The sequence below is a fragment of the Ovis canadensis genome, chromosome 4 (genome assembly GCF_042477335.2).
Source record: "Ovis canadensis isolate MfBH-ARS-UI-01 breed Bighorn chromosome 4, ARS-UI_OviCan_v2, whole genome shotgun sequence".
NCBI lineage: Eukaryota > Metazoa > Chordata > Mammalia > Artiodactyla > Bovidae > Ovis > Ovis canadensis.
Window position 1 is genome coordinate 133,185,355 of NC_091248.1, and position 26,925 is coordinate 133,212,279.

At 43.1% G+C, this 26,925-nt stretch overlaps 1 protein-coding gene across 12 annotated transcripts in view; it reads right to left on the minus strand.

Moving 5' to 3' along the window:
* Nucleotides 1–236: 236 nt before the first annotated feature.
* The window catches only part of LMBR1 (limb development membrane protein 1), a 130,614-nt gene continuing 103,925 nt past the window's right edge, over nucleotides 237–26,925 (minus strand). For all 12 annotated transcript variants that reach the window (XM_069587218.1, XM_069587223.1, XM_069587221.1 and 9 more), the window contains 2 exons: nucleotides 5,255–5,416; nucleotides 237–2,110 (listed from right to left, as the gene is read on the minus strand). In XM_069587218.1, coding sequence (XP_069443319.1) covers nucleotides 2,025–2,110; nucleotides 5,255–5,416 — 248 coding nt within the window. In that variant the 3' untranslated portion in view covers nucleotides 237–2,024. The remainder of the gene's footprint in view (nucleotides 2,111–5,254; nucleotides 5,417–26,925) is intronic.

The window sequence follows — 26,925 nt, forward strand, 5'->3', positions numbered from 1 at the left end:
AGGCTATCTGCAGTCTCAAGTGGTTGTCATTACGTGCAGACCGAGGATGTAACAACCTGTATTTGCTCACACAGAACACGTCTGAGACCCAAGGTTAAAAACCATCCATCTATTCCACACAGCAAAGAAGACGCACCCAATGAGAGCTTGAAAAATCCACTATACATTTCACTCCTTACCGACCCAAACCTGGCTCAAGTCCTCTGATGGAAAGAAACTTTCAGATGAGCAAAGAGTTGATACAGACATTGAAAAGTTTAATACTTTACTCAAAAATTTTCAGACATCTTACAAATACCCAGAAGCTCTTCTGGATGTGTGCCCTGAAACTGGTGTAAGTTAAAAGTGATATTCTTTTATTTAAAGGAACTTTTTTCTCTTCTCCCCTTGACCTGGTCTGCTCAAAGCAAGCCAAGTTTCAGTAAAAATCAAAACCTCTAACTAATGCTTAACTAGGTATAATTACCAGTAAAACTGAAGAAAGCCATTTTTTATAAATTTTTCTCAGTATGTGGATCTTATGCTGAGAATTCACCCATACTAGACTGCTTGTATTTACTGAGGGTCATTTAGAATCACAAAATGTTCTTTTGTTTTAAAACTAAGCTGCATTTTAACAAGAGAAACTCAGAAGGAAATGGAGAGGTCTAAATTAAGAAGTATGCACATGGAGCGGAGGTTACTTTTTCTTATAATTTTGCTTCTTAGTGGAAATTTTTAATGTCAAATATATACAGCCTATTTTTCATAAATTTCTCTCCCCAAAACCTTTAGATTCAACAATTTGAGAAAACTATTCTTTTGCTTTTGTCTGAACACAGACTCTACTGCCACACACCCAGTGCACGTGGGCACACGCATTTCTGGCGGCCTCGTGATATGAGGCGCGTGAGGGGCCCGCCGCCTCCTCCTGCGTGCACAATTTCTGGCGCTCTAACCTAGCGGAGGGTGACACAGAGTAGCATGGCATAGTTTTCACTCAGTGGACTTGAGGTCAAGAACCTGTCCCTGTAACTATTTACAATTTAATAACTGAATGAGCGTGAGGTCATGACACACTGCAGAACTGTCCTGACACCACGAATGTTGGCCGATGCTGTGTGTTCTGGCATTAAATGATCGCTTTTGTAAGTCTGAGGTTTAACTTGGCATGTGCAGAAGTGACCGAAGGCAAAAGAAGGGGTTTCTACCACAGATGATTTACGGTTCCACAATGGACACAGGAGCACAGGGAATTACGGGATTCCTGAAAAAAATGTTTTAAAAAAACTGAGTGTACATACAGCCTATAAGGCAAAACCTAAGTTCCAAGTGTCTTCAACACTGGCAACTATGTGTGCGAGGTAATGCTGAACTATCTACACACAGACTGTCAGAAAGCATGGTGACGTAACCCACCCTACCATAGCTATTACACTGGGCAGCAGACGGGTTCCTGTGGCACTCTACCAAGGCTCAGGTTACAAGAGTTTTGTATTTTTCCCTTAACTCAAGTTCCAGTCAGTATCCAGGAACATAAGTCAGAACTATGCTTTTGTTTTTTTCTTGAAGGAAGTAGAAAACATCATTTGCAACCATCACAGTTTCAATGCAGCCACTGCAACACCAGTATATAAACTTCCATTTTTCTGCAGAAACTGCCCATCTGAGGACTAAGGAAGGATGCCTTTCATGTAGGTGTCTACACTTTGAATGGACTATATAATGAGATTTAAATGAATCCTTAGAAAGCCCCAAAGTCGCCTTTTCTCACATTCTCACGGCTGCACAGCTGAAGCAAGCAAGCATGTCCCCCAGAAGATGCGCTGCCCGGAGGAGCCTGCGCTTGGCTGGAAACGACAAGGTCCACCCAAAGGCAAACAAAGAGGAGACGACCTGCGGCAGCCACGCCCTCAAACTGTGAAGACGGGGACACGGACCGGCCCAGGCCCGACACGTGGACCACGGCCAGCGGGACGGCCCGGCTGGCGGGAATGTCGCGAGTGTGGAGTGCTTGCTCCCGACTGCAGAGTGGCGCTGCGGCCTCACAGTGCTTTCTGATGCCCATTTGCAGAAGGCTTTGCTGTGTCTGAATCCCTCGGCGTATCTGATAAGTGCAGTTTATGAAGCCCTGCAGAAAAATGAAGAAAACGTAAGAACTGACGCACTGCTGAGAGGCTGGGCAGAACATGAGGTGCTCCTGAGGAGACTGCCGCGTGGCCTACTCCCTGCACCAAGAAAGGGCTCTGTGCCCCACTGGCAGCGCCCAGGGCCTCCGCTGAAGACAGCTGCCCAGCAGGAAGCCAAGCCTCCCCTCATGCTGGAGCCGCCGCTCACCCAGCCTCCCACAGGCCCAGCTCAGCTTCCTCCGCTGAGGGCAGAGCCCCTGCCCTCCACACAGCCCCCGCCCCGCCCCACCCCCAACCTCGGCCCCAGGAGCAACTTCTAATGAAACCGCTCCTGCAGGCTTATCCCCATCCTCAAGTGCCCTTCTTGGGGAATAACCTGAAACAAGGATGATCCCATTTTTGTTTTAAAATACACTCATACATACACACTCACAGGAAAATGCAGGGAAAAACACACTAAGACATTAAGCGTGCAAGTAAAAAGAAAAGCAATGGAGAATATTACCAAGAAGAAGGGAAGGACAAAGAGCAACCTGAACACAGAGTACACGATTACCCCTGCCTCGTGAGCTGCACTCCTTCCCCTCTACCACACGGCGATTACTCAGCGGGGCACCCGGCACACTGAGCAGTACTGTGCCTTTCTGGGCAGAAAAGGCAGGGATTTTTAAGAGCTTAACTGGTATTGAAGCTCTGAGCACTTTAACAAAACGAAGCATAAAGATGTTTAAGAACACATAAGCGGCACATCCATGGAACAGGTTTCCAGGGAACGATTTTCATGAGGCTCAGACATTTATAAAGATATACTTGGATGACTTTTCCCCTAAAATTTCAGGTAGTTTTCTAGCTAACTTGATATACAATTTTATACCCCTCCCAAGCCAACACAACATGCCAAATTTTTAAATTTCTATGACCAGCACATCTTCATGGAAAAAAAGTGAAATTGAGCCTGTCTATGATGGATGACTGGGAAGGAAAATATAAGTCAGTCAAAAACAACACACACACACGCACGCACGCACACACGCTCGCTCACTCACTCACTCACTTCTGGTTTCAGGAGTGGCCGAGCCACTGAGTGACAAAAGGCACCTCCTGGACACTGGGCAGCCCGCTAACTCAGGCGGCTGCGGGGGGGCGGGCAGGCGCACGGCCACCAGGTGGTCAACTCTCGCAGACACTCAGCCCCTTCGGGGGCCATTATTCTGATGAGCTACTTTTCAAACCTGGGGGGGGGGGGGCGGGTGCGCGGGAGCACAGGTTATCTATTCAGAAAAACTACAGTGTCTCTCTTCTGTAGAAATCATCACCGGCTCCACCATCACGGCAGCTGAATTCCCAGTGGCTGCCATGTGCCAGAGGCTCTATGAGAAAGACTCTGTGATTCTCAACCCACAGCAGCAGAGGAAAAAGCCCTCCCGCACCACCCCCAACACACAAAAGAAGAAAAAGAAAGGAGATGGTTAAATTTTATATTTTCTGATCAAATTATGATTCTCAGTGCAATTATATTAAGATTTCAGATCATTCACACATAATACACACTTAATGAGGATCTTTTTCTAGCTATCAAGCACTGCCTCCTTAGAGCACTCCAAAGAGTAACAGAAAGCATTAGGAAAGCTGTGCCTATGAGATGTTCTACATGACTCTTGATACCACCACTGCCTCTTATGGTCAAAGAACCAAGACAACACACATAAGCTTTACCTCCGGTTAGATTATGTCTTACTACTTTGATAAAGACTCCTTTAGCAAGATGACATCCAAAACACCCAACTCAAATGCCAGATTTACTGCAACTTATCCACCACCTCCTCATTTTAGTGGCTGGTGAGTAGGAATTTATCTCAGATTATGGTAACTACTATTGCTGACGCTACAACAGGCTACAATAGGATACAACAAGCGAAAACATGAACTTGGAACTCTAAACATCTGGCTAAGAGAACTGTTTGATTCCCATTTCATCTTCAGATTTAAATCTGACCAGCATTATGGAACCTGGGCATTAAAATCCCCAAGGTGTCTGGGGCTTCAGCTGAAATGAGATGTAACTCTTCCCTTTCTGCCCAGTATTTCATCAGCCACTCTCCTAGGATAAATTCACAGTAAAACAGACATGAGTAGATAATCTGAAGTCCTTTTTCCTTCCCAGTGGTCGTCCTTTCAAGCATCAGGATTGGAAAGCTTGGTGGTGTGTAAAGCTTTACTGCGGTCTGCCTGGCAGACACCCCTGTACGTGCAAACAGGGCCTCAAGGCACCACCGCCCGCTGCATTCTGCAAGAGCCCAGAGCCACAGAGGCGCACGGAGTCTGCGCTCACACGGCGTCAATTCAGGCAAACGGGCTCATGGCAGGACTTCCTAGCAATGGATCACTGCCTTCCCCTCTTTTATAAAATTACACACCCTAAACCCAAGAAGGGTTAGAAACAAGACAGTTTACACTGTCCTGGTATTCCCAAAATACAAAGCCTGAAATATGCTTATCATTAACGTTGAAGCGAGCATGAGGAATACGGTCATGGGCGATGTCTGCCCCTTCTCTAGCTTGGCCAAATCTATGAGGTTTGATACTGGCTGAGTGCATATGTCTCAATGCACATGACCCATGGAATACGTGAGAAATGCCCTCTCTCTTGTTAATGCCAAACACTAATGCTTTTAGTCCGAATTATTATCTGACTTATGAAGAGAAGTGTAATTGTGGGTCAGCCTGAAACTTACAAAATCCAATTCTCAAAAAAAACCCTAAACTACTGAGAGGCGTCACTACCAGAATGTAAGCCTTGCACCTCACGCTCAGTTCACCGCCACTACCCTCAGCAGCATGGGAGAGCTGCTGCTCCTTGAGCTCTCCCGGGCATCAGGGCTTCCCTTAGGCCCTGACGAGAGCTGTTCTAGTTGATATTCACAGCAGCTCTGAAGATGATATTGTCACTGTTTTATAGATGAGAAAGATGAAGCTTAATGAAGCAATTTTATACAGGTGCAGAACCAATAAGCAGTGGGTCAGGAATGTGACCTCAAAGGTCACACATTCGGAAAATGAACAGGTGAAGACTTAAAATCAGCTGAAAAGTTAAAACTATTAAAAAGTAGAAGGAGAGAAAAAGTCCCCATAACCCTCAGGATTACCTAGGGCCTTGAAAAGCTCTTCTCGCACAGCGGAGGTGAACTTTCTGACCAGACACAAGGTGGTCACAATGGCAAACAGCAGATTGTAGGATAGCACAATGTAGAAATTTCCCAGCCAATTAAACCTTCCGAAGTCTCCAAGCAGATCGAATCTAGTGATTCCTGTTAAAATAAACAAAACAGCCCTTAATAAATCAGGTACAATATATTTATATAAATTACATTTACCAAGATAAAGTACAAATCAGGTCAAATTCCACGGCCTTCCTCATTTCTGTGAGTGGGAATCCTGGGCTACCACACAGTCATGACCCTGTGGCCAACCCCAGTCAGCCTAGGCAGCTGTCCGCGTCAGTCTCTGGCAGTGGCGAGCAGCGAAGCTGCAACGGGCCATTCGCTCAGCATTTCCCCACGTCCACAAGAAACCCGCTGTGCTGCTCCTGTGTGGAAGCTGGGTGCGGCCCATTCCCCGAAAACAGGGAATGAGGGTTGTGTGGAAGAGACGCTGACAAACCCCCTCCCGCACCAACCCTCGTCCCACCTCCCTGCAGGGCCCAGCTCACACGCCACCTCCTCCAAGAGGCCACCTGCCTCCTCTACCCTGAACAGCTGACCTGCCAAGGTCCTCCACCCTGGAAATGTTTCTTCAAGGCACACACTATCTGAATGTTTCTTTTCCTTTGTGGCTCAGTTACTGCCCACTTTCCCGCAGAATTATAAGAATAGGGACTCTGTTGTTTTCAGCCCTATGATCCCAGAACCCAGAGCGATGCCTTGCACATACTTAAAACTTCCCACTTAACAAGTAAACAGACAGAGTGGTTCCTTTCCAAGGGGAAGAAAACACACATTCATATGTGAACTGCACGCTGCGGTCCTGTGGAGTGAGCGGCCAAGGCTGACATGCAGTGTCACGCTGCTGTGTATGCTGAACTGCAGTGCGGTTGGATTATACATGCATCACCACTTAAACACACCTGTGACATGTAAAAAGCAAGCCTTATTTTTCAAAAAAGGCTGAACAGTCATTCTATTCAACGAGCACGTGCCCTAGGCTCAATACTTCTTGGAAAGTTTGCATATGGAAGGATTTTTCTGACTATTGGAACATAAATAAATAAGTAAAAACAGCATTCAAATGGTCAGTCAAGTGAGAGATGACGGGACTATTGATGTTCTTTAAGGAAGAGACTGGAGAGCTAATCATGGCCATATAAAATTTTAACCACTATGGACTTGTATATCCAAAAACATGCACCTTTCATTTTGTGGGTGGCCTAAGAATTTCAAGAACAACTTTGACTAAACTCAACGTCACCTCATCAGCTAACTTTCAAACTCAACTCTCATCCCCACTCAGTGCAGTCCCATCACCTCCTATCTGGACACTACGGAAGCAGCTCGCGCAGACGACAGAAAATAGCAGGCGTCAGAAAGCAGGCCTCGTGTGACCACATGCATCCAGGGCCAACGCGTCGGAATCTGAGCGACAAAAGTCTGCCAAAGTCGGTTACGGAAGCGCAAGATTCACGGGAATGCACAGCGGCATGCTGCTTCAGAGAAGGCAGAAGGGGCCCAGACCCCAGCACCACGCATAGCGCAGGTCACACCACGAGGTCATGGCAACGATCCGGCGGCAGTTTCTCTGAGTGAAGACTTACTAAGACTTTGTTAAAAGGAACATATGTCTAATTATATGTATTGTTTTTCAAATGAACTATCACTTAATCTAACCTAGGGAGTTATCTGTAAACAAGAAGCAGCCCTCCCAAAACACACTTCAGTGGTTTCACGGCCCGGAGATCCCACATAAGCATCTGTGATCTTCGGAGCCCAAGACTCCTGAGCACCCGCGGAGGGACCCACACGCGTGCACACACAGCTGTGCACGGCATGAAGGGCATGTACAGAGCAGCGGACAGACCCCAGGATAAAAGCCCTCGCCCAGATGCTCTATACGAGTCTGATCTGGTCTCAAAAAGGTTTGATCACACACCATTAGCAAAAATAAAATCAGAGTATATATACCCATTACATGTGTATTTTATTTGTAAACTATATACTCACTGACCTATATATTATTTTATACACAAAATTAAGACTTAAAAAATTATAGCAATAAAAATAAATACAAGTTCTGATAGCTTCTCCACACAGCCCAATGACTTACTTTGTGAATTCATGGGGAAACCAACTCCACTTTGGAAACCTCTGCTACATGGAAACTAGTAATTCAGCGTCACCCAGAACTTGCTCTGTGTCACGCACCCCATGAGAGGAAAGCCAGGGGCAGTAAGTGAGAATTCACACAGTCAGACTGGAAGGTACGTTATCAACAACAGAAAGGTGCTTTCACTAGAACTTTGCAGTGGGCTCACCCTGGTATCTGGAGAGTCAGGTCAAGACCCAGTGGGAAACATAAGGAGAAGAGCAACCCCTCTTGTTAGAGGCTCTGGCCACAGACACCCCAGGTTGGCCTCAGACAGAAACCCAGAAGCCTGGTGTTAACTATGGAGGCACTGAGGCTTCAGACGAAACATCAGAGATTATAGAAGCAAGTTCCAGAAGACACTGTTGTTCAGAATTTACTGTTTTAGAAATATAATATCAGCTAAGTACCTCAAAAGCTCTTCAATTCTGAAAATCTTCTAATAGACAAAAAGAAGTCCTAAATAAACACTTTTCTAAAATGTCTGAGGATTGTGTCACAGTAATAATTCAACTGTAAAAAGTACTTATTTCTTTTCCAGTTTTATTGAAATACAATTTACACATCACTGCATGAGTTTAACAGGTACAGCATGTTTTAACTCACATACACCATGAAATGATTGATCTTAAGATCAGTGAACATGCATCACCTCCAACAGATACAAATTTTAAAAGTTTCAAAATTTTTTTCCGTCTGATGAAAACTCTTAGGATTTACTCCCTTAACAACTTTCCTACGTAACACACAGCAAATAATTATATTCGTCATGCTGCACATCACGTTCCTAGATTCTTCTCATAACTGGACATTTGTACCTGCGGATGACCTTCACCCAATTCCCCCTCTTCTACCTCCTGCCTCTGGTAACCACACATCTGATCTTTCTTCCTAGGAGTTTGCTTCAAAGTGTCATCAACTGAAAACACTGCATAAGTTCCCATGGTGTGACACTGTGGTTTGCTATTTCTGTGCATCTCAAAGTGGTCACCATCTAGTTACTGACTATATTCCCCACACTGTGCATTTGAGATCCTGTGAGCTTTGCAAATCTCATCTCCTGCACCTATTTCCTTCTTCCACTCACAATCTAGCCCCGGAAACCACCTGTCTGCTCTCTGTATCTGTAACTCTGATTCTTTTTCGCTGTTCATTTTTGTCTTCTAGAGTTCATATGTAAGTGAAATCACATAGTATTTGTCATTCTCTGACCTATTTTATCAAGCGTAATACCCTCTAGGTCTACCCATGTTGTCACAAACGGCAATATGTTAGTCTTTTCCACCTGAGTAGTGTGTGTATGCATGTGTGTGCATGTGTGCGCGTGTGTGCGCGTGTGTGTGCGTGTGTGTGCACGTGTGTGTGCGTGTGTGTGTATGTGCGTGTGTATGCACCACGTCTCTATCCATTCATCTTCTCATGGGTGCTTAGGCTGCTTCTGAACCTTGACTACTGTAAATCATGCTGCCATCAACACAGGGGCGCATATTTACTTTCTAATTAGGGATTTGATTTTCTTCAGAAAAGGACCCAGGAGTAACACTGCTGGATCATACGGTAGCTCTATTTTCAGTTTTTTAGGGAACTTCCATACTGTTCTCCACAATGGCTGCACCAATCAACATTCCCATCAATGGAGCAGGAGGGTTCCTTTCTCTCCACACTGTTTGATGATGGCCATTCTGGCCAGTGTGAGGTGATGCCTCAGTGTAATTTTGATGTGCATTTCTCTAATAATTAATGATGTTGAGCATCTTTTTATGTGTTTTTTGACCATCTGTATGTCTTCTTTGGAGAAATGTCTATTTAAATCTGCCCATTTTTGGACTGGGGTGTTTGGTTTCTTGGCATTGATCCTTTGGATATTTTGGATATTAACTCCTTATTGGATATATCATTTGCAAACATTGTTTCCATTCAGTGGGCAGCCTTTTCATTTTGTTGAGTTTCCTTCATTGTGAAAAGCTTTTTAGTTTGATGTAGTCCCATGTGCTTATTTTTGCTTTTGTTCCCCTTGCCTGAGGAAACAGGTCTCCCAAAAATACTGCAAAGACCAATGCTGGCAAGCACGCTGCCTGCGCTTTCCTCTGGAAGTTTACGGCTTCGGGTCTGACACTTGCATCTCTAGCCTGTGTTGCGTTTACTTTCGTGCGTGATGTGAGAGCACGGATCAGTCTCTTCTGCATGCAGCTGTCCAGTTTTTTCAACATCATCTACTGAAGTGGCTTTCTTTTCCTCATTGTGTATTCTCGCCTCCTCTGTCACAGATTAACTGACCATAGGTGGACGGATTCATTTCTGGGCTTTCTATTCTGCTCCATTCATATATATGTCTATTTTTGTGCCAGTACCATGCTGTTCTGATGGATGTAGTACTGTGGTATCGTTTAAAATCAGGGCACACTGACCTCCTTAATCTTCTTTCTCAAAACTGTTTTGGTACTTCAGTATCTTTTGTATAGTTCCACATGAAGTTTAGAATTATTTGTTCTAGTTTTGTGAAAAATGTCATTGGTATTTCGACTGTACTGAATCTGTAGATTCTCTTTGGTAGTATGGTCATTTTCACAGTGTTAATTCTTCCAATCCATGAACATTGTATTTCCCTTCATCTGTTTTTGTTGCTTTCAATTTCTTTCATCAACGTCATAGTTTTCTGAGCATGGCTCTTTAATCTCCTTATTTAGAAATACTCAGGTATTTTGCTCTTTTTGATACAATAGTAAATTGGATTATTTTTTAAATTAATTTTTCTGATTGGTTTTAGTGTGGAGATATGCAACAGATTTCTGTCTACTGATTGCTATATATTAACATTACATCCTGGAACTTTATGGAGTTCATTGATAAGCTCTAGTGGTTTTTTGGCAGTGTTTGTAGGATTCTATTAGTATATGTCATCTGAAAACAGGATGGTTTTACTTTTTCTCTACTTTAGGTTCCTTTTAGTTATTTTTTCTCGTCTCACTGCTGTGGCTAGGTTTTCACATAGTGTGTTGAATAAAAGTGGCAGGAGTGGGCATCCTTATCTTGTTCCTGATCTTTAATGAAATGCTTTCAACTTTTCAACACTGAGTTTGATGTCAGTTGTGAGTTTATCGTATACTGCCTTTATTATGTTGAGGTATGTTCCCTCTACCCAATTTGGGCAGACTTTTTATCATAAATGGATGCTAAATTTTGTCAGAAGATTTTTCTGTATCTACTGAGATAATCATATGATTTGCATACTTCAAGTTTCTTAATTTGATATATCACATTGATTTGCAGATATTTAACCATCCTTGCTTACATCCCTGGAATAAATCCCACTTGATCACAGTGTGCGATCCTTTTAATGTACTGTTGAATTCCCTTTGCTAAAATTTTGTTGAGGATTTTTGCACATGCTGACTCAAGTGATATTGGACAATAATTTTTGTGTGTGATATCTCTGTCTGATTTTAATACCAGGGATACCAGGGTGGCAGTGTGCCTTCCTAAGCAACTGTTTGGAATGTTTGAAAAGGGCAGGTGTTAACTCTTCTCCAAATGTTTGTTAGAATTCACCTGTGAAGCCGTCTGGTCCTGGGCTTGTGTTTGTTGGAGTTCTCATTTCTGTTTCTATTTCATTACTGGTACCTACCGGTACGTATTTTCTGTATTTTCCTGGTTCAGTCCTGGGAGACTGTACATCCCTAGGAACTTGTCCACTTCTTTTAGGCTGTCCATTTTATTGGGACATACAGTTCTTCTTAGTAATCTCTTATGATCCTTTGTAGTTCTGTGGTGTAGGTTGTAATGTCTTCTTTATAATTTCTGATATTTGGGCCCTCACATTTTTTCCATAATCAGTCTGAGTAAAGGTTTATCAATTTTGTTTCTTTTCAAAACACCAGCTCTCAATTTCATTGATTTCTATTTTCTTTTTAAGTTTCATTTGATTTATTTTTGCTCTAATTTTTCATGGCTGTTTCCTTCTACTAATTTTGTTTTTGTTTGCTCTCCTTTCTCTATAAGATTCTTTATCTGAAAATTCTCTTGTTTCCTGAGGTAGGCCTGTATCACTATAAATGTCCCTCTTAGAATTGCTTTTCCTGAATCCCACAGATTTTGGCTCACTGTTTTGTCTATAGGTATTTTAAAATTTCTCCTTTGATTTCATCAGTAACCCATTGGTTGCTTAGGAACATGTTGCTTAGCCTCCATATGTTTCTGCTCTGGGAAGTTTTTTGTTTTTTATACACTTTTATTTTCTCTGCAAAGATGATTCAGAGAATTTATCTTTTGGCTACACCACACAGCATGTGGGGTCTCAAGCAGGGATCAAAACTATGCCCCCTGCAGTGGAAGCATGGATTCTTAGCCACTGGACAAACCAGGGAAGTCTCAGGAATTTTTTAAAGATTGTAGTGGCTTTCTAGTTTCAAAGCATTGCTGTTAGAAAAGATGCTTAATATGATTTCAATTTTCATAAATTTACCAAGACTTGTTTTGAGGCTTAGCATGTGATCTATTCTGAAAACTGTTCCTTGGGCACTTGAAAAGAATGTGTATTCTGCTTTTGGATGGAATAACCTATATAAGTATATATAAATACACACACACATATATATATACACATACATACACACACACACACACACACACACATATATATACAGGAGGGAGGCCTGGCATGCTACAGTTCATGGGGTCACAAAAAGATGGACACAACTGGGTGACTAAACTATAATGTCCATTTGGACTAGTGTACTTTTTTTATTAATACCAACACTTACGAGAAAACAGCAATACTTAAAAGTTTTAACAACTTATTGACCAGAGATGTATTAATATATCTTTTGTTACCCAAACACTGATCAAAGTGTTTCACTATTCACTTACATAACAAATAGTCAGCCACAGGCACAAATTTCTGCAAAAATCCCCTGGGTGAATAACATGTTAATAAGACTTGTACAAATGTAAAACACTTCATAATCTCTATTTCTGAAAGACATAAAAAGGTACTAAGGCAGCAAATGTAAAAATACTACTAACCATAAGATAATTTTAATTATTTAATGTTATTGAACTGTCCTTGACATGGAACAACAGACTGGTTCAAAACTGGGACAGGAGTACATCAAGGCTATATATAGTCACCTTGCTTATTGAACTTATATGCAGAGTACATCATGTGAAATGCCAGGCTGGGTGAAACACAAGCTGGAATCAAGACTGCCAAGAGAAATATCAATAACTTCAGATATGCAGATGACACCACCCTTATGGCAGAAAGCGAAGAGGAACTAAAGAGCCTTTTGATAAAGGTGAAAGAGGAGAATGAAAAAGTTGGCTTAAAGCTCAATATTCAGAAAACGAAGGAAGATCATGGCATCTGGTCCCATCACTTCATGGGAAATAGAAACAGTGGAAACAGTGGCAGACTTTATTTTTTTGGGCTCCAAAATCACTGCAGATGGTGACTGCAGCCATGAAATTAAAAGACGTTTACTCCTTGGAAGAAAAGTTATGACTAACCTAGATAGCATATTGAAAAGCAGAGACATTACTTTGCCAACAAAGGTCCGTCTAGTCAAGGCTATTGTTTTTGCAGTGGTCATGTATGGATGCGAGAGTTGGACTGTGAAGAAAGCTGAGTGCCAAAGAATTGATGCTTTTGAACTGTGGTGTTGGAGAAGACTCTTGAGAGTCCCTTGGACTGCAAGGAGATCCAACCAGTCCATTCTAAAGGAGATCAGCCCTGGGATTTCTTTGGAAGGAATGATGCTAAAGCTGAAACTCCAGTACTTTGGCTACCTCATGCGAAGAGTTGACTCACTGGAAAAGACTCTGATGCTGGGAGGGATTGGGGGCAGGAGGAGAAGGAGACGACAGAGGATGAGATGGCTGGATGGCATCACCGACTCGATGGACATGAGTCTGAGTGAACTCCGGGAGATGGTGATGGACAGGGAGGCTGGCATGCTGCGATTCATGAGGTTGCAAAGAGTCGGACACGACTGAGCGACTGAACTGAACTGAAAATATTCTTCACAATAGACCACAAAACCAGCTCCCTGCACTAGGATTAAACTGAAAATGTCTCATGCATAGTTTCTTGAATAAAGATCTTTTTTTTTTATCCATACCTTTAAAAGAACTAAGGTACAAAACCTCACTTCAAGAAAGACCTGATTACTCCACCTGCAATATGAGTCAAGAGAATTTACGTTTGTTAGCCCACCTGAGTCAACTTTGACTTTTAGCAAGCATGTTCATGTTCCTTAACTAGCAAGAAGTTGTGAGAGAATATATAAAGCTTGACACACTAAAAGGGCCATTAAAGTAACTTTCTCAATAAATCATGTTTGCTGGCATACCATACAAATGGCTGCCATGTATATCCATGGCTTTAATGAAAGACTGCCAAAAAGAGCATATACATTTTGCTATAGAAAGCAAATTTATAAATTGAATGTTCTCTGATAAAATATTGGGATTAACACATTTTCCCCTCTCTGGATTCCCACAGTAGTATAAATTATTATCTTGACTAGATTTTTAAATTCCCTTCTCTAAAACCAGGGTTTTGATATAAAATTTACCTACACAGTGTCAAAAATTAAATGTGACTTAAAAAATATAAAATAATAAAATCCATAATTAATCATGAACATCATTAATTTCAGGACTAATGTAAATAAGCTCACTGTAAATTGTTTTATTTATTCACACACAATAATAAATTCTAAAACTAACAAGAGGTCCCACTTTTTAGGGGTAATGGAAGACAATGTTGTTAAAGGAAAGACTTTAAATCTGACCAGTCTTACTCTGCAAACAAGTTTTCATTATAGTACGTCAATTAGAAATATGTTCGTTGACATCAGAGTCCAGCCAAAGCTAAATAAAGGAGACAGCCTCTCACACTTTCATTAAGCAAAAAATTGGACAAGATATGCACACTTGTGGTATTCAAGACCCTGGACATCTAGCATGAAGGTCAGTGATGCCAAGAGATGAGAAACAAGCCAAGCGGTCCTCTGTCTGCCACAGCTCCTACCTAAAGAGGGCTCCCTGAATGCAGAGCGGAAAGGAACAGGGACAGAATCCAGCCGCCTCACCGAGGTAAAGAGGTGCAGCTGGAGCTTGGGACAGCACAGCGGCTAGACAGCTGCACAGGGTGGGAACCTGGGAGGGAGACAGAGGACTCCTGAGCATTCAGCTGGGAACTGCCGAACACACTGGCTTGCGGAAAAGCAACCAGCCCAGAGACGACACAGGAGACAGAGTGGCTAGCAGGGCATCAGGGCAGTTGTAGCTGTGCTTCTCACACTTCAGGAGCTAGGAGACTGAGCCTGTTAGACAGGGACATGAGAGATACAGAACAGACCTCAATTAACCTTCTGCCGAGAAAAATTACAAGGCAGGACATGGCCAACACACGAGATGGAACTAATGGCAGACTAGACACCACAAAAGAAAAGATCAGTAGGCGTGAAGACACGATTAACAGACGCTATTCAAAATGAAACAGAAAGGAAAACAAAATGAGACAAAAAAAGAGCACGGCACCAATGGCTGCAAAAGAAGATGACTGTCTCAGCAGAGGGAGAAAAGCATCGAACAAAAGCCAACATCCGAGCCTGACAAGAGCGCCAGCTAAGCAGGACAAGGAGGGAGCTTCCTCAACCTGTAAAAGGCGTCTACCAAAACAAACTAACGAAAACTACAGCTAATAACAGTTAGTGGTAAAAACCAGAATGCTTCCCCACTACAACGAGGACCAAGTCAAGAATATCTGCCCTCATCACTTCTATTCAGCACCGTACTGGAGGCTCTACACAATGCAACAGACAAGAAAAGCAAGTGAAAGCATCTGTACTGGAAAGGAAGAAGTAAAGCTGTCTTTATTCACAGAACCACAAACATCCAACTAAAACATTCCATGAACCCTATAAAACAGATTCAACAGAACCAATAAATGAGCTGAGCAATGCCGAAAAAGATCAATACAGAGAAATCAACTGCATTTCTATGCACTACAAATGAACTATTGGAAACTAAACTTTTTAAAAACACCATTCACAAAAACATCAAATGCGTAAGACGTAAACAAAAAGCTACAAAAACTGGTGAAGACAAATCAGAGAACTAAATAGGTACAGAGTGTCCAGGGGCTGAAAGACTCAATACTGTAGAGATGTTAATCCTCTCCAATTTCTTCTATAGACTAAACACAATCCAAATCAAAATCCTAACAGACATTTATTTGAAAAATGACAAGCCATTTTTGAAAGTTATATAGGAATGGAAAAGGCCTTTGAATAACTGAAACCACTCTAAGAAAAAGAACAAGCTGAAGGTCTCTCAGCACCTGGTTTCAGATCTCATCACCAGTTCCACTCCAGTCGCTCAGTCATGCCTGACTCTCTGCGACCCCATAAACTGCAGCGCATAAGTGGTCAGTGGTCTGGTATTCCCATCTCTTTCAGAATTTTCCACAGTTTGTTGTGATCCACACAGTCAAAGGCTTTGGAGTAGTCAATAAAGCAGAAGTAGATGTTTTTCTGGAACTCTCTTGCGTTTTTGATGATCCAATGAATGTTGGCAATTTGATCTCTGGTTCCTCTGCCTTTTCTAAATCCAGCTTGAACATCTGGAATTTCACAGTTCATGTACTGTTGAAGCCTGGCTTGGAGAATTTTGAACATTACTTTGCTAGCATGTGACATGAATGCAATTGTCCGGCAGTTTGAACATTCTTTTTGGCATTGCCTTTCTTTGGGATTGGAATGAAAACTGACCTTTTCCAGTCCTGTGGCCACTGCTGAGTTTTCCAAATTTGCTGGCATAGTGAATGCAGCACTTTCACAGCATCATCTTTCAGGATTTGAAACAGCTCAACTGGAATTCCACCACCTCCACTAGCTTTGTTCATAGTGATGCTTCCTAAGGCCCACTTGACTTTGGACTCCAAGATGTCCGGTTCTAGGTGAGTGATCACACCATCACAGTTATCTGGGTCATTAAGATCTTTTTTGTACAGTTCTTCTGTGTATTTTTGCCACCTCTTCTTAATATCTTCTGTTTCTGCTAGGTCCAAACCATTTCTGTCCTTTATGGAGCTCATCTTTGCATAAAATGTTCCTTTGGTATCTCTAATTTTCTTGAAGAGATCTCCAGTCTTTCCCATTCAATTGCTTTCCTCTAGTTCTTTGCATTGATCGCTGAGGAAGGCTTTCTTATCTCTCCTTGCTATTCTTTGGAACTCTGCATTCAAATGGGTATATCTTCCGTTTCTCCTTTGCCTTTTGCTTCTTTTCTTTTCTCAGCTATTTATAAGGCGTCCTCAGACAACCATTTTGCCTTTTTGCATTTCTTTTTCTTGGGGATGGTCTTGATCACTGCCTCCTGTACGATGTCATGAACCTCCGTCCACCGTTCTTCAGACACTCTATCAGATCTAATCCCTTGAATCTATCTGTCACTTCCACTGTATAATCGTAAGGGATGTGACTTAGGGCATACCTGAATGGCCTAGTGGTGTTCCCTACTTTCTTCAATTTAAGTCTGAATTTGGTAATAAGGAGTTCATGATCTGAGTCACAGTCAGCTCCTGGTCTTATTTTTGTTGACTGTATAGAGCTTCTCCATCTCTGGCTGCAAAGAATATAATCAATCTGATTTTGGTGTTGGCCATCTGGTGATGTCCATGTGTAGAGTCTTCTCTTGTGTTGTTGGAAGAGGGTGTTTGCTATGATCAGTGTCTTCTCTTCGCAAAATTCTGTTAGCCTTTGACCTGCTTTGTTTTGTACTCCAAGGCCAAATTTCCCTGTTACTCAAGGTATCTCTTGACTTCCTACTTTTGCATTCCAGTCCCCTATAATGAAAAGGACATCTTTTTTGGGCATTAGTTCTAGAAGGTCTTGTAGGTCTTCATAGAACCATTCAACTTCAGCTTCTTCAAGCGTTACTGGTTGGGGCATAGACTTAGATAACTGTGATATTGAGTGGTTTGCTTTGGAAACGAACAGAGATCATTCTGTCATTTTTGAGATTGCATCCAAGTACTGCATTTCAGACTCTTCTGTTGACCATGATGGCTACTCAATTTCTTCTAAGGGATTCTTGCCCACAGTAGTAGATAAATGGTCACCTGAGTTATATTCGTCCATTTCAGTCCATTTTAGTTCACTGATTCCTAAAAAATTGATATTCACTCTTGCCTTCTCCTGTTTGACCACTTCCAATTCGCCTTGACTCATGGACCTAACATTTCCAGTTCCTAAGCAATATTGTTCTTTACAGCATCAGATTTTACTTCCATCACCAGTCACATCCACAGCTGGGTGCTGTTTAGCTTTGGCTCTGCCCCTTCACTCTCTCTGGAGCTACGTCTCCACTCTTCTCCCGCAGCGTGCTGGGCACCTGCCGACCTGGGCAGCTCCCCTTTCAGTGCCACGTCTTTCTGCCTCATCATCACCCCACACTCGCCCAGATGGTGCCGCACTAGTGCAAAGACAAGGGCATCAACAGAACACAACCGAGTGCAGAAAGAGACCCACACTCACACACAGACGGACAACTGGGCCCCAACGAGGTTCCAAAGCAACTGATGGAAGAGAATTCTCAAGCAGTGGTGCTTCAGTAATTGGTTACCAAATGCCAAGAAATAAAGTTTAGTTCATACCTCATGCTTTATACAGAAATTAACTCAAAATAGGTCACAGACCTGAGTATAAAGCTTTTAGAAGAAAACACAAGGGGTGATCTTTGTGGCCCTGGTCAGAGGAAGACTTAGTATATATGACACCAAAAGCACGATCCATGAAAGAAGATTTGGTAAACCTGATTTCATCAAATTAAGAATGTCTGTACTTTCTAAAATATTGGTAAAAGAATAAAAAGACAAGCCACTGAATGGGGGAAATATTTTCAAATCACATATCTTGATAAAGAACCTTTATCCAGAATATATAAATAGCACAAAAAACTCAACAATATGAAAATCACCCTAATTTTTTAAATAAGCCAAAGATCTAAATAAATATTTCATCAAAGAAAATATACAGATGACAAATGAGCACATTAGTCATCTAGGAAATTCAAGTTAAGTTCACTATACACCTATTAGGAGGACTGACATTAAACTGACTGACTGTACCAAGTATTCGTAAAGATGCAGAGGAACCAGAGTTTTCATGCACTTGTGATGGAGACATAAAAACGGCATGAGCACTTTGCAACAGTCTGGCCACTCCTTTAAAACTGCAGTGCACACCCAGGCATTCCATTCCTAGTAACAGTTACTACCCAAGAGAAGTGAGTCTAAATTCATACAGAGACTTTAGGTGTGAATGTCCATGGCGGCTTCATTTATAATAGTAGCTAGACGCTGTAAACAACCCAAATGTCCTTCAATGGGTGAACAGAGAAACAAACTGTGACACATACAAACACGGCAATAAAAGAAAATGAACTACTGGCACATACAGGATGGATTAATCTTAAACACAATGAGTTAAAGAAACAAGAGTAGTTCACAGCAAGTGATTTTACCTACAAAAAGTCCCAGGAAGTGTGAACTGCTTTTACCGTGACAGAAAGGCCAGTGGTTGCCTGGGGACACTGGGGTCGGGGAGGTTGGGGGCGGCGTGAAGGAGGGACTGTCCAGGGCCGGAAGGAAGCATCTGAGGGAGACAGGCTTGCTCGCCGTCCTGACTGCAGTGACAGACTCACAGCCATACACAGTAAGGCAAAACTTACCAAATTACACACTTTAAATGAGCACAGTTTACAACATGTCAGTTCATTTATTTCAATAAAGCTGTTAAAATGTATTTAACGGGCTTCACACTATATCCTCCAAACCGTGCATGGGTGTATTAGTGTCTGGCTGTGCCAAATAGATTTAATTAGAAATTCTTTATTTCTGTACTTGCTGTTGTGGTATGAGTCCCATTTTGCAGGATTTTTGAGTTCCTATCATATTCCTAACCCTACAGAGTACTGTAAGAGTTACAAGCAGGTATGTGTGGCATTTATTCCCTTCAGCACGACTAAAGTCCCTGTGCAGTTGAGTAAAATGGAAAACTCGACAGCACATGAGGTCCTCGCTGCACACACACGTCCTGGACGCTGCGCGCAGACACTGGGCACACCTGACCACGACTTTCCTTAAGGAGACCACAGTTTCAGTCAGAACACAGTGATGAGTGACACAGCAGATGTGCAGAGGACTGAGAGGAGTGTTATGGGAGTGTGCAGGAGGGAGCTTAAAGGGGGAGAAGTTCAAGGAAAACTTTATTTGTGGAGTTAATGGCTGAGATGACTCTCGAATGACATGTTAGGTTATGCCAGGGAATAGGTGGTGATGACATTATTCACCACAGACAAAGTAACACATTCAATGACATAATGAACAGAGCTGTATTTGCTTCCTATCCCAACACATCTGAAGAGCACCCCTGGTACAACCTGAACCAGGCTGAAGTGGGACACACAGGTGGGGCTAGGTATAAAGGTCGTGCTGTGCCACCTTACAGAGGTTGGAGATTATCTAAGGGCAGAAGCCTCCGAAGCACTGGGAATAGGAACACATTTCCACTGCAGGAGAAAGAGGGGTGCTGGGCCAGCCGTCAGAGCAAGGGGTGCTGGGCCAGCCGTCAGAGCACGGGGTGCTGGGCCAGCCGTCAGAGCACGGGGTGCTGGGCCAGCCGTCAGAGCATGAGCAAACGCTGGGACGGGAGAGGGGAGGGGGCAGAGGATGTGCCCCAATAGGATGAGCCCAAGCTGACCTAAACCAAGCCACATTATTATTAAAACATCAAACATTAAAGAAAGGCTCTGAAAAGCAGCAAGAGAAAGACAACTAGTCACATTCAAGGGAACCCCCACAGTTCAGCTGGCTTTTCAGTATGACCTTTACAGGCCAGAAGAGCCTGGTATAATATATTGAAAGTACTGCAGGGAAAAGACTTAAAACCGAGAATACTCTAACCAGCAAGATTATTAGAACTGAAGAAGAAATAATTTCTCAGATAAGCAAAAGCTAAGAAAGTTGGTTCATCATCACTAAACTGGCTTAACAAGGGACTTCATTACAGGGAAAAGAAAAAGCCATTAACTAGAAACCAGAAAGTTATAAAAGAAAAAAGCCTCACTGGTACAGGCAAACATAAAGGTAACAGGTCAGTGGCCTAAAAAGCTCACGGGCGCGCACACAGGCATCTCTGACTCTCTGTGGCCCCATGGACTGCAGCCCACCGGACTCCTCCATGTACAGAATCTTCCAGGCAAGAATACGAGAGTGTGGAGAAGGAAATGGCAGCCCACTCCAGTACTATTGCTTGGAAAGTCCCATGGACAGAGGAGTCTGGTGGGCCACAGTCCATGGGGTCACAAAGAGTTGGACACGACTGAGCATGCCAAGTTTATAAAGATATTGATTCTCTTACTTCATTGAAGGACTTTTATTATTTCTTTAGGACAGATTCTTAAAAATGAAATTACTAAGTGAAACGTATGCAAATTTTTAAGACTTTGAATACACATTGCTGGATTTTCTTCCAGAAAGTCTCTTCTATAAACATGTACACCCTGCTTCATGTCTATCCCCTCCCTCCCTCTGGTATACCTTCCAGTACCAGGTATTTTCTTATTCTTTTCAAATTAGATAAGTGAAACACTAAAAAAAAAAAAAAAGAATATGAGAGTGGGTCCCCACTTCCTCCTCCAGGAGATCTTCCCAACCCAGGGATCGAGCCCACACCTCCTGCACCGGCGAGCAGACCTGTTACCACTGAGCACCTGGGAAGCTCCAATAAAGCCAGTATAAAGGGTAAAAACAAAAGTAGTGAAAACATCCACGAATAGTCAAGTGATCCACAAAATAGAAAGATACAAAATGTGATGTCAGAAACACGCAAGTGTGAGGAAGAAGAGGGCAAGACGCAGTGCTTTTAGAGACTGCTCAACCTGATGCAGCCATCAGCTCAAATTGGAGAGAGTTGTTATGCGTGAGTGTCACAGCAGCCTCAAACATGCAAACAGGAAAAACACACAAAGGCTAAACAGAAGGAAATACAAATACAACATTAAATAAAGTCGTCAAATCACAAGGGAGGAGAAGAAACGAAGAAACACAGAACCACCCAAACACCCGAAAACAATTAAACCGGTAATAAAAAAGTACCATAAAAAAATTATTTTAAAACAGATAAATGAGCTAAATGCTCTAATCAAAAGGCACATGGTGGCTAAAAGAAGAATTACAAGGCCCATATATATGCTACTCACTAGAGACGAATTCAGGTCTAAAGGCACACACAGACTGAAAGAAAAGAGGTGGAAAACAGTATTTCATGCAGACAGAAATGAAAAGAAGGCTAGAGTAGCAAAACGCTAATTCAAAATATACATGCACCTCGACGGTCACCGCAGCACTGTTTACAAGAGCCAGGATAGGGAAGTAACCTCAGTGTCCGCTGGCGGATGGACAAAGGACGCGTAGCACGTGCAACATATACATGGTCACGTGCATACAGTGCAACATTAGTCAGCCACTAGAAAACCCCGAAATCCTGCCACCTGCAACACACGGATGGATGGAGAGGTGGCATGAAACAAGCCAGACAGAGAAACATAAACACCATATGATCCCACTTCTATGCAGAAACTAAAGACGAACCGAAATGAAAGCAGACGCACAGACACGGAGGACAAGCAGGTTGAGGGGAGGCAAGTGGGAGCGCGGGTGAAAGAGGTGAAGGGGATGAGGGGTGCAAGCCTCTCGTTATTAAGTAAGTAAGCCACAGGGACTTGATATACTGCACAGAGAACATGGTCAGTAGCACTTTGCACGACACATGCTCCCCCTAAGCTTCTCGCGGGGACCGATGCATCACGTACATAAGCATCAAATCACTGTGTGGAACATCTGAAACTAGTATTGTATGTCAGCTATGCTAAAAAAAATCAACAAATAAAAATTTAAGAAAAAAATTTACCCTTGGGATGAGATTACAAGTCAAGCCAGGGGTAAAGAGAACAGGCGCTAGCCACCATCTCGACCTAGCTGCAGCACATGCCTATCACTCCCCAGCCCTCTCCACTGCCCCTCACCTCTGGCCACGGCTGGCCCACTCCCTGTCTCTGCGGGTTTTCCCACTCTGGATGCCCCATGTGAGAGGGGCCACAGACTATGCAGCCTTCTGTGCCTGGCTTATTCCACTCTGCACAGTGGATTCTAGGGTCAAACACACTGGAGTATGTGTCCAATGCTTCATTCCTTTTTCTCTTTTTAATTTTGGTAAAACAAGCGTAACACAAGGCTGAAACAAGAATCCGATACACCTTTCACATGTGACAGAGGGTTTGACCTGTCTTTACAGAATGACAAGACTTGGAGAGGCAGAGCAAAGCTGGAGAGAGGGTTGTGGGAACAATGCGAGCCAGTGTGGGCTTGGAGATGGGAAAGTGTGCTTGTAAATATCAAATCAATTTTAGTCATGACTGTTTATATACTACAAATGCATTTTGTCCCAATGTGAAGGCAATTTAACTTAGTATTCCAGATGAACTAATGTATGTGAATTTTAATACAAACTAAAGTTAAATATGCCAGCAAATTTGGAAAACTCAGCAGTGGCCACAGGACTGGGAAAGGTCAGTTTTCATTCCAATCCCAAAGAAAGGCAATGCCAAAGAATGCTCAAACTACCACACAATTGCACTGATCTCACATGCTAGTAAAGTAATGCTCAAAATTCTCCAAGCCAGGCTTCAGCAGTACGTGAACCGTGAACTCCCTGATGTTCAAGCTGGTTTTAGAAAAGGCAGAGGAACCAGAGATCAAACTGCCAACATCCGATGGATCATGGAAAAAGCAAGAGAGTTCCAGAAAGACATCTATTTCTGCTTTACTGACTATACCAAAGCCTTTGACTATGTGGATCACAATAAACTGTGGAAAATTCTGAAAGAGATGGGAATACCAGACCACCTGACCTGCCTCTTGAGAAATCTGTATGCAGGTCAGGAAGCAACAGTTAGAACTGGACATGAAACAACAGACTGGTTCCAAATAGGAAAAGGAGTGCGTCAAGGCTGTATATTGTCACCCTGCTTATTTAACTTCTATGCAGAGTACATCATGAGAAATGCTGGGCTGGAAGAAGCACAAACTGGAATCAAGATTGCCGGGAGAAATATCAATCACCTCAGATATGCAGATGACACCACCCTTATGGCAGAAAGTGAAGAGGAACTAAAAAGCCTCTTGATGAAAGTGAAGGAGGAGAGTGAAAAAGTTGGCTTAAAGCTCAACATTCAGAAAATGAAGATCATGGTGTCTGGTCACTTCACAGGAAATAGAAGGGGAAACAGTGGAAACAGTGTCAGACTTTGTTTTGGGGGCTCCAAAATCACCTCAGATGGTGACTGCAGCCATGAAATTGAAAGACGCTTACTCCTTGGAAGAAAAGTTATGACCAACCTAGAGAGTATATTCAAAAGCAGAGACATTACTTTGTCAACAAAGGTCCGTCTAGTCAAGGCTACGGTTTTTCCAGTAGTCACGTATGGATGTGAGAGCTGGACTGTGAAGAAGGCTGAGCGCTGAAGAATTGATGCTTTTGAACTGTGGTGTTGGAGAAGACTCTTGAGAGTCCCTTGGACTGCAAGGAGATCCAACCAGTCCATTCTGAAGGAGATCAACCCTGGGATTTCTTTGGAAGGAATGATGCGAAAGCTGAAGCTCCAGTACTTTGGCCACCTCATGTGAAGAGTTGACTCATTGGAAAAGACCCTGATGCTGGGAGGGATTGGGGGCAGGAGGAGAAGGGGATGACAGAGGATGAGATGGCTGGATGGCGTCACCGACTTGATGGACGTGAGTCTGAGTTGACTCCGGGAGTTGGTGATGGACAGGGAGGCCTGGCGTGCTGCGATTCATGGGGTCGCAAAGAGTCGGACACGACTGAGAGACTGAACTAAACTGAAAGTTAAATGAAAGGGAACTATAATCATAGTCCAAGAACAAACCTAAAGTGCTAATTTTAAAACAAGTGCAAGTTTCAGATCTCCAACAGAGACCCACGCACTCTCTTCCTAGAGAAAGCCTCCCGAGCCGGGGGCCTCCAGAGTGGTCTCAGTGCCACGTCCTCATCTGGAAAGTGAGCTCTTCCCTGGTGCTCTCAGGGCCTGCCAGGTGGCGCAGCTGTAAGGAATCTGCTTCAGTGCAGGAGATGTGGGCTTAATCCCTTGGTTGGGAAGACCCTTTGGAGAAGGAAATAGCAACCCAGCCCAGTATTCCTGCCTGGAGAACCCCACATACAGAGGAGCCCCATCGGCTACAGTCCACAGGGTCACAAAGAGTTGGACACGACTGAGTGACTCACACTGGTGCTTCCGCTTGGGCTTCACTTCTTGCTCTGCACTCCTCAAAGAAAAGAATGTGCGTTTAAAACCCAGCTCATCAACAACCCTTCACAACGAAACATTAAACTAAACTCATACACTCAACTCTCTGCTTTGATTACTTGATAAATAAGTCTGATTCTTTTCACTTTTCTTTTAGTAAAGGAAGTGGAAAGGCAGAGTGAATGTGAGACAATTTTTTTTCTCTGTTGGTGCTCTGTGACATGTGGGATCTTAGTTCCTGACCAGAGATCAAGCCCATGCCCCCTGAATAGAAGCACAGTCTTAACCCCTGGACCACCGATGTGAGAGCGATTAACAAGATGAAAACAGGCAGTGCCGCTAGGTGTTGTCACAAGATGGTAGAGGTATCCAGCTCCCAACCCTCTGGTTTGGTGTGCTGTATAGAAAGTGCCTGAGGACTAAAAGGGAAGGACAAGGGGTGGGGAGAGAAAGAGCAGGAGGGGGTGAGGGCGGGAGGGAAGGAGCGGGGAGGGCAGACGCGCGCACAGGCGTGGATGGGTCCTGCTGTGGGAACGAGCCATGTGAGGAGCTGCAGGACGCCACGTGGAGGACAGGGCTGCGGCCGCCTGCCCCAGCTCAGGGAGGGCGGCGGGTTAGAGGAGCGGATCGGGGGGCAACTGTGTGGGTGAAGCTGATGGGCAATGAGAAAGTCGAAGAACGGCCGGAGGAGAAAAAAAGGGGTGCCCAGAAATGAAGAGAGAGGAGATCTGAGAAGAGGGCTTACAGAGCGCAAGTGCGGCAGAACAATTAAGACAGCAGCAAAACCCACACAGCTGGGCGACTGGGAGGCCACAGGTGATCTGAGCAGGAAGAGGTACGCATTCTGGTTTGAAATTCATTTTCAGCTGACTGAATTCTGGTACAAGAAATGAGTTCGAAACCTTCTCTTCTTCTAACTCCTACTGGGTGGACACTGAAGTTAGGAGTCACACAGAGTAATACCCAGGGGAGAATTTTCAATTTTCTACACAGTGCTGTGTCTCTGTGTGTGTGTGCCCAGAAAAAGATTTTAAATAACCATCTACATTAAACTGGTTTTGGAAACTCTGAAGAGGGGACTGGGATTAAAAGTGGAGGTCACACGGAAGTCAAGCCTGAGAGCTAATTCTTAATATCCTTTACAAGTGGAATTTGCTCATGTACATACTTATTAAAAACTAATTTTAAAATAGAACTTCCTACAAAGGAGGAGACAGTCTGTTCCTCGGTCTCAATGTACAGGTGTGCTCTTAAGTATTCTCAGCCAGGTTGGGAGAGTCTTGGTTCTCAGTGCAAACTATAACCTTACTGTGGTTTACATTTAAAAAACTACACCTTCCATCTTCCACCTGAATAATCCTAACTGAAATGATCTTCATATGAAAAAATATTTTATATCAAATTAAAATTCAAGGGATTTGAATGTATGTCAACAGCCGGCTAAATTCTTTAGAATGTGTGGCCAACACAACCTTCTCTCAGGCAGGAGGGACTCTGAAATAAGAACAGCCTCAGAAGGGCGTGACATGTGGACGCTGGGAACGAGAATGCTGAGGGAGTGAGCAGTAGTGACTCTCCGAATTCTTTCAGACATTTGACACAGAATGCTCTCTCTTTACTATTAAAAATCCTAACTAGACATACAAGTTTATTGCTCAGTTATAAGACCATTCACAATCAATCAAAAGTTAGTCACACCACTCATTCATTACTCTCTTCGATATAACAGAATATAATGAAGTCATATGCAAGTTTTTGCTAAGAAATTTTCAATACAGGGCTTTAGAGTTACTTTTACATGAAAGTCATAATTAGGAATATATACCATGATTTATACTTTTGAGTTCTCATTTGTCATGTCTAAGGATCATTTCTTTCTGATTCACACTGGGGAGGGAAAGCTTGGGGTAAAGATTAGTAGTACATTCACAAAATCCAAATAAAGACCTCTCCCTTGAAGGACCAGCGTCTAAACATGCTCCCTCCATCAAGGAACAAAAGAGAATAATCCACTCCATCTCCTGTAGAATGATAGGCTAGAGGGGACCCAGATGAGAAATGCATGGAAATA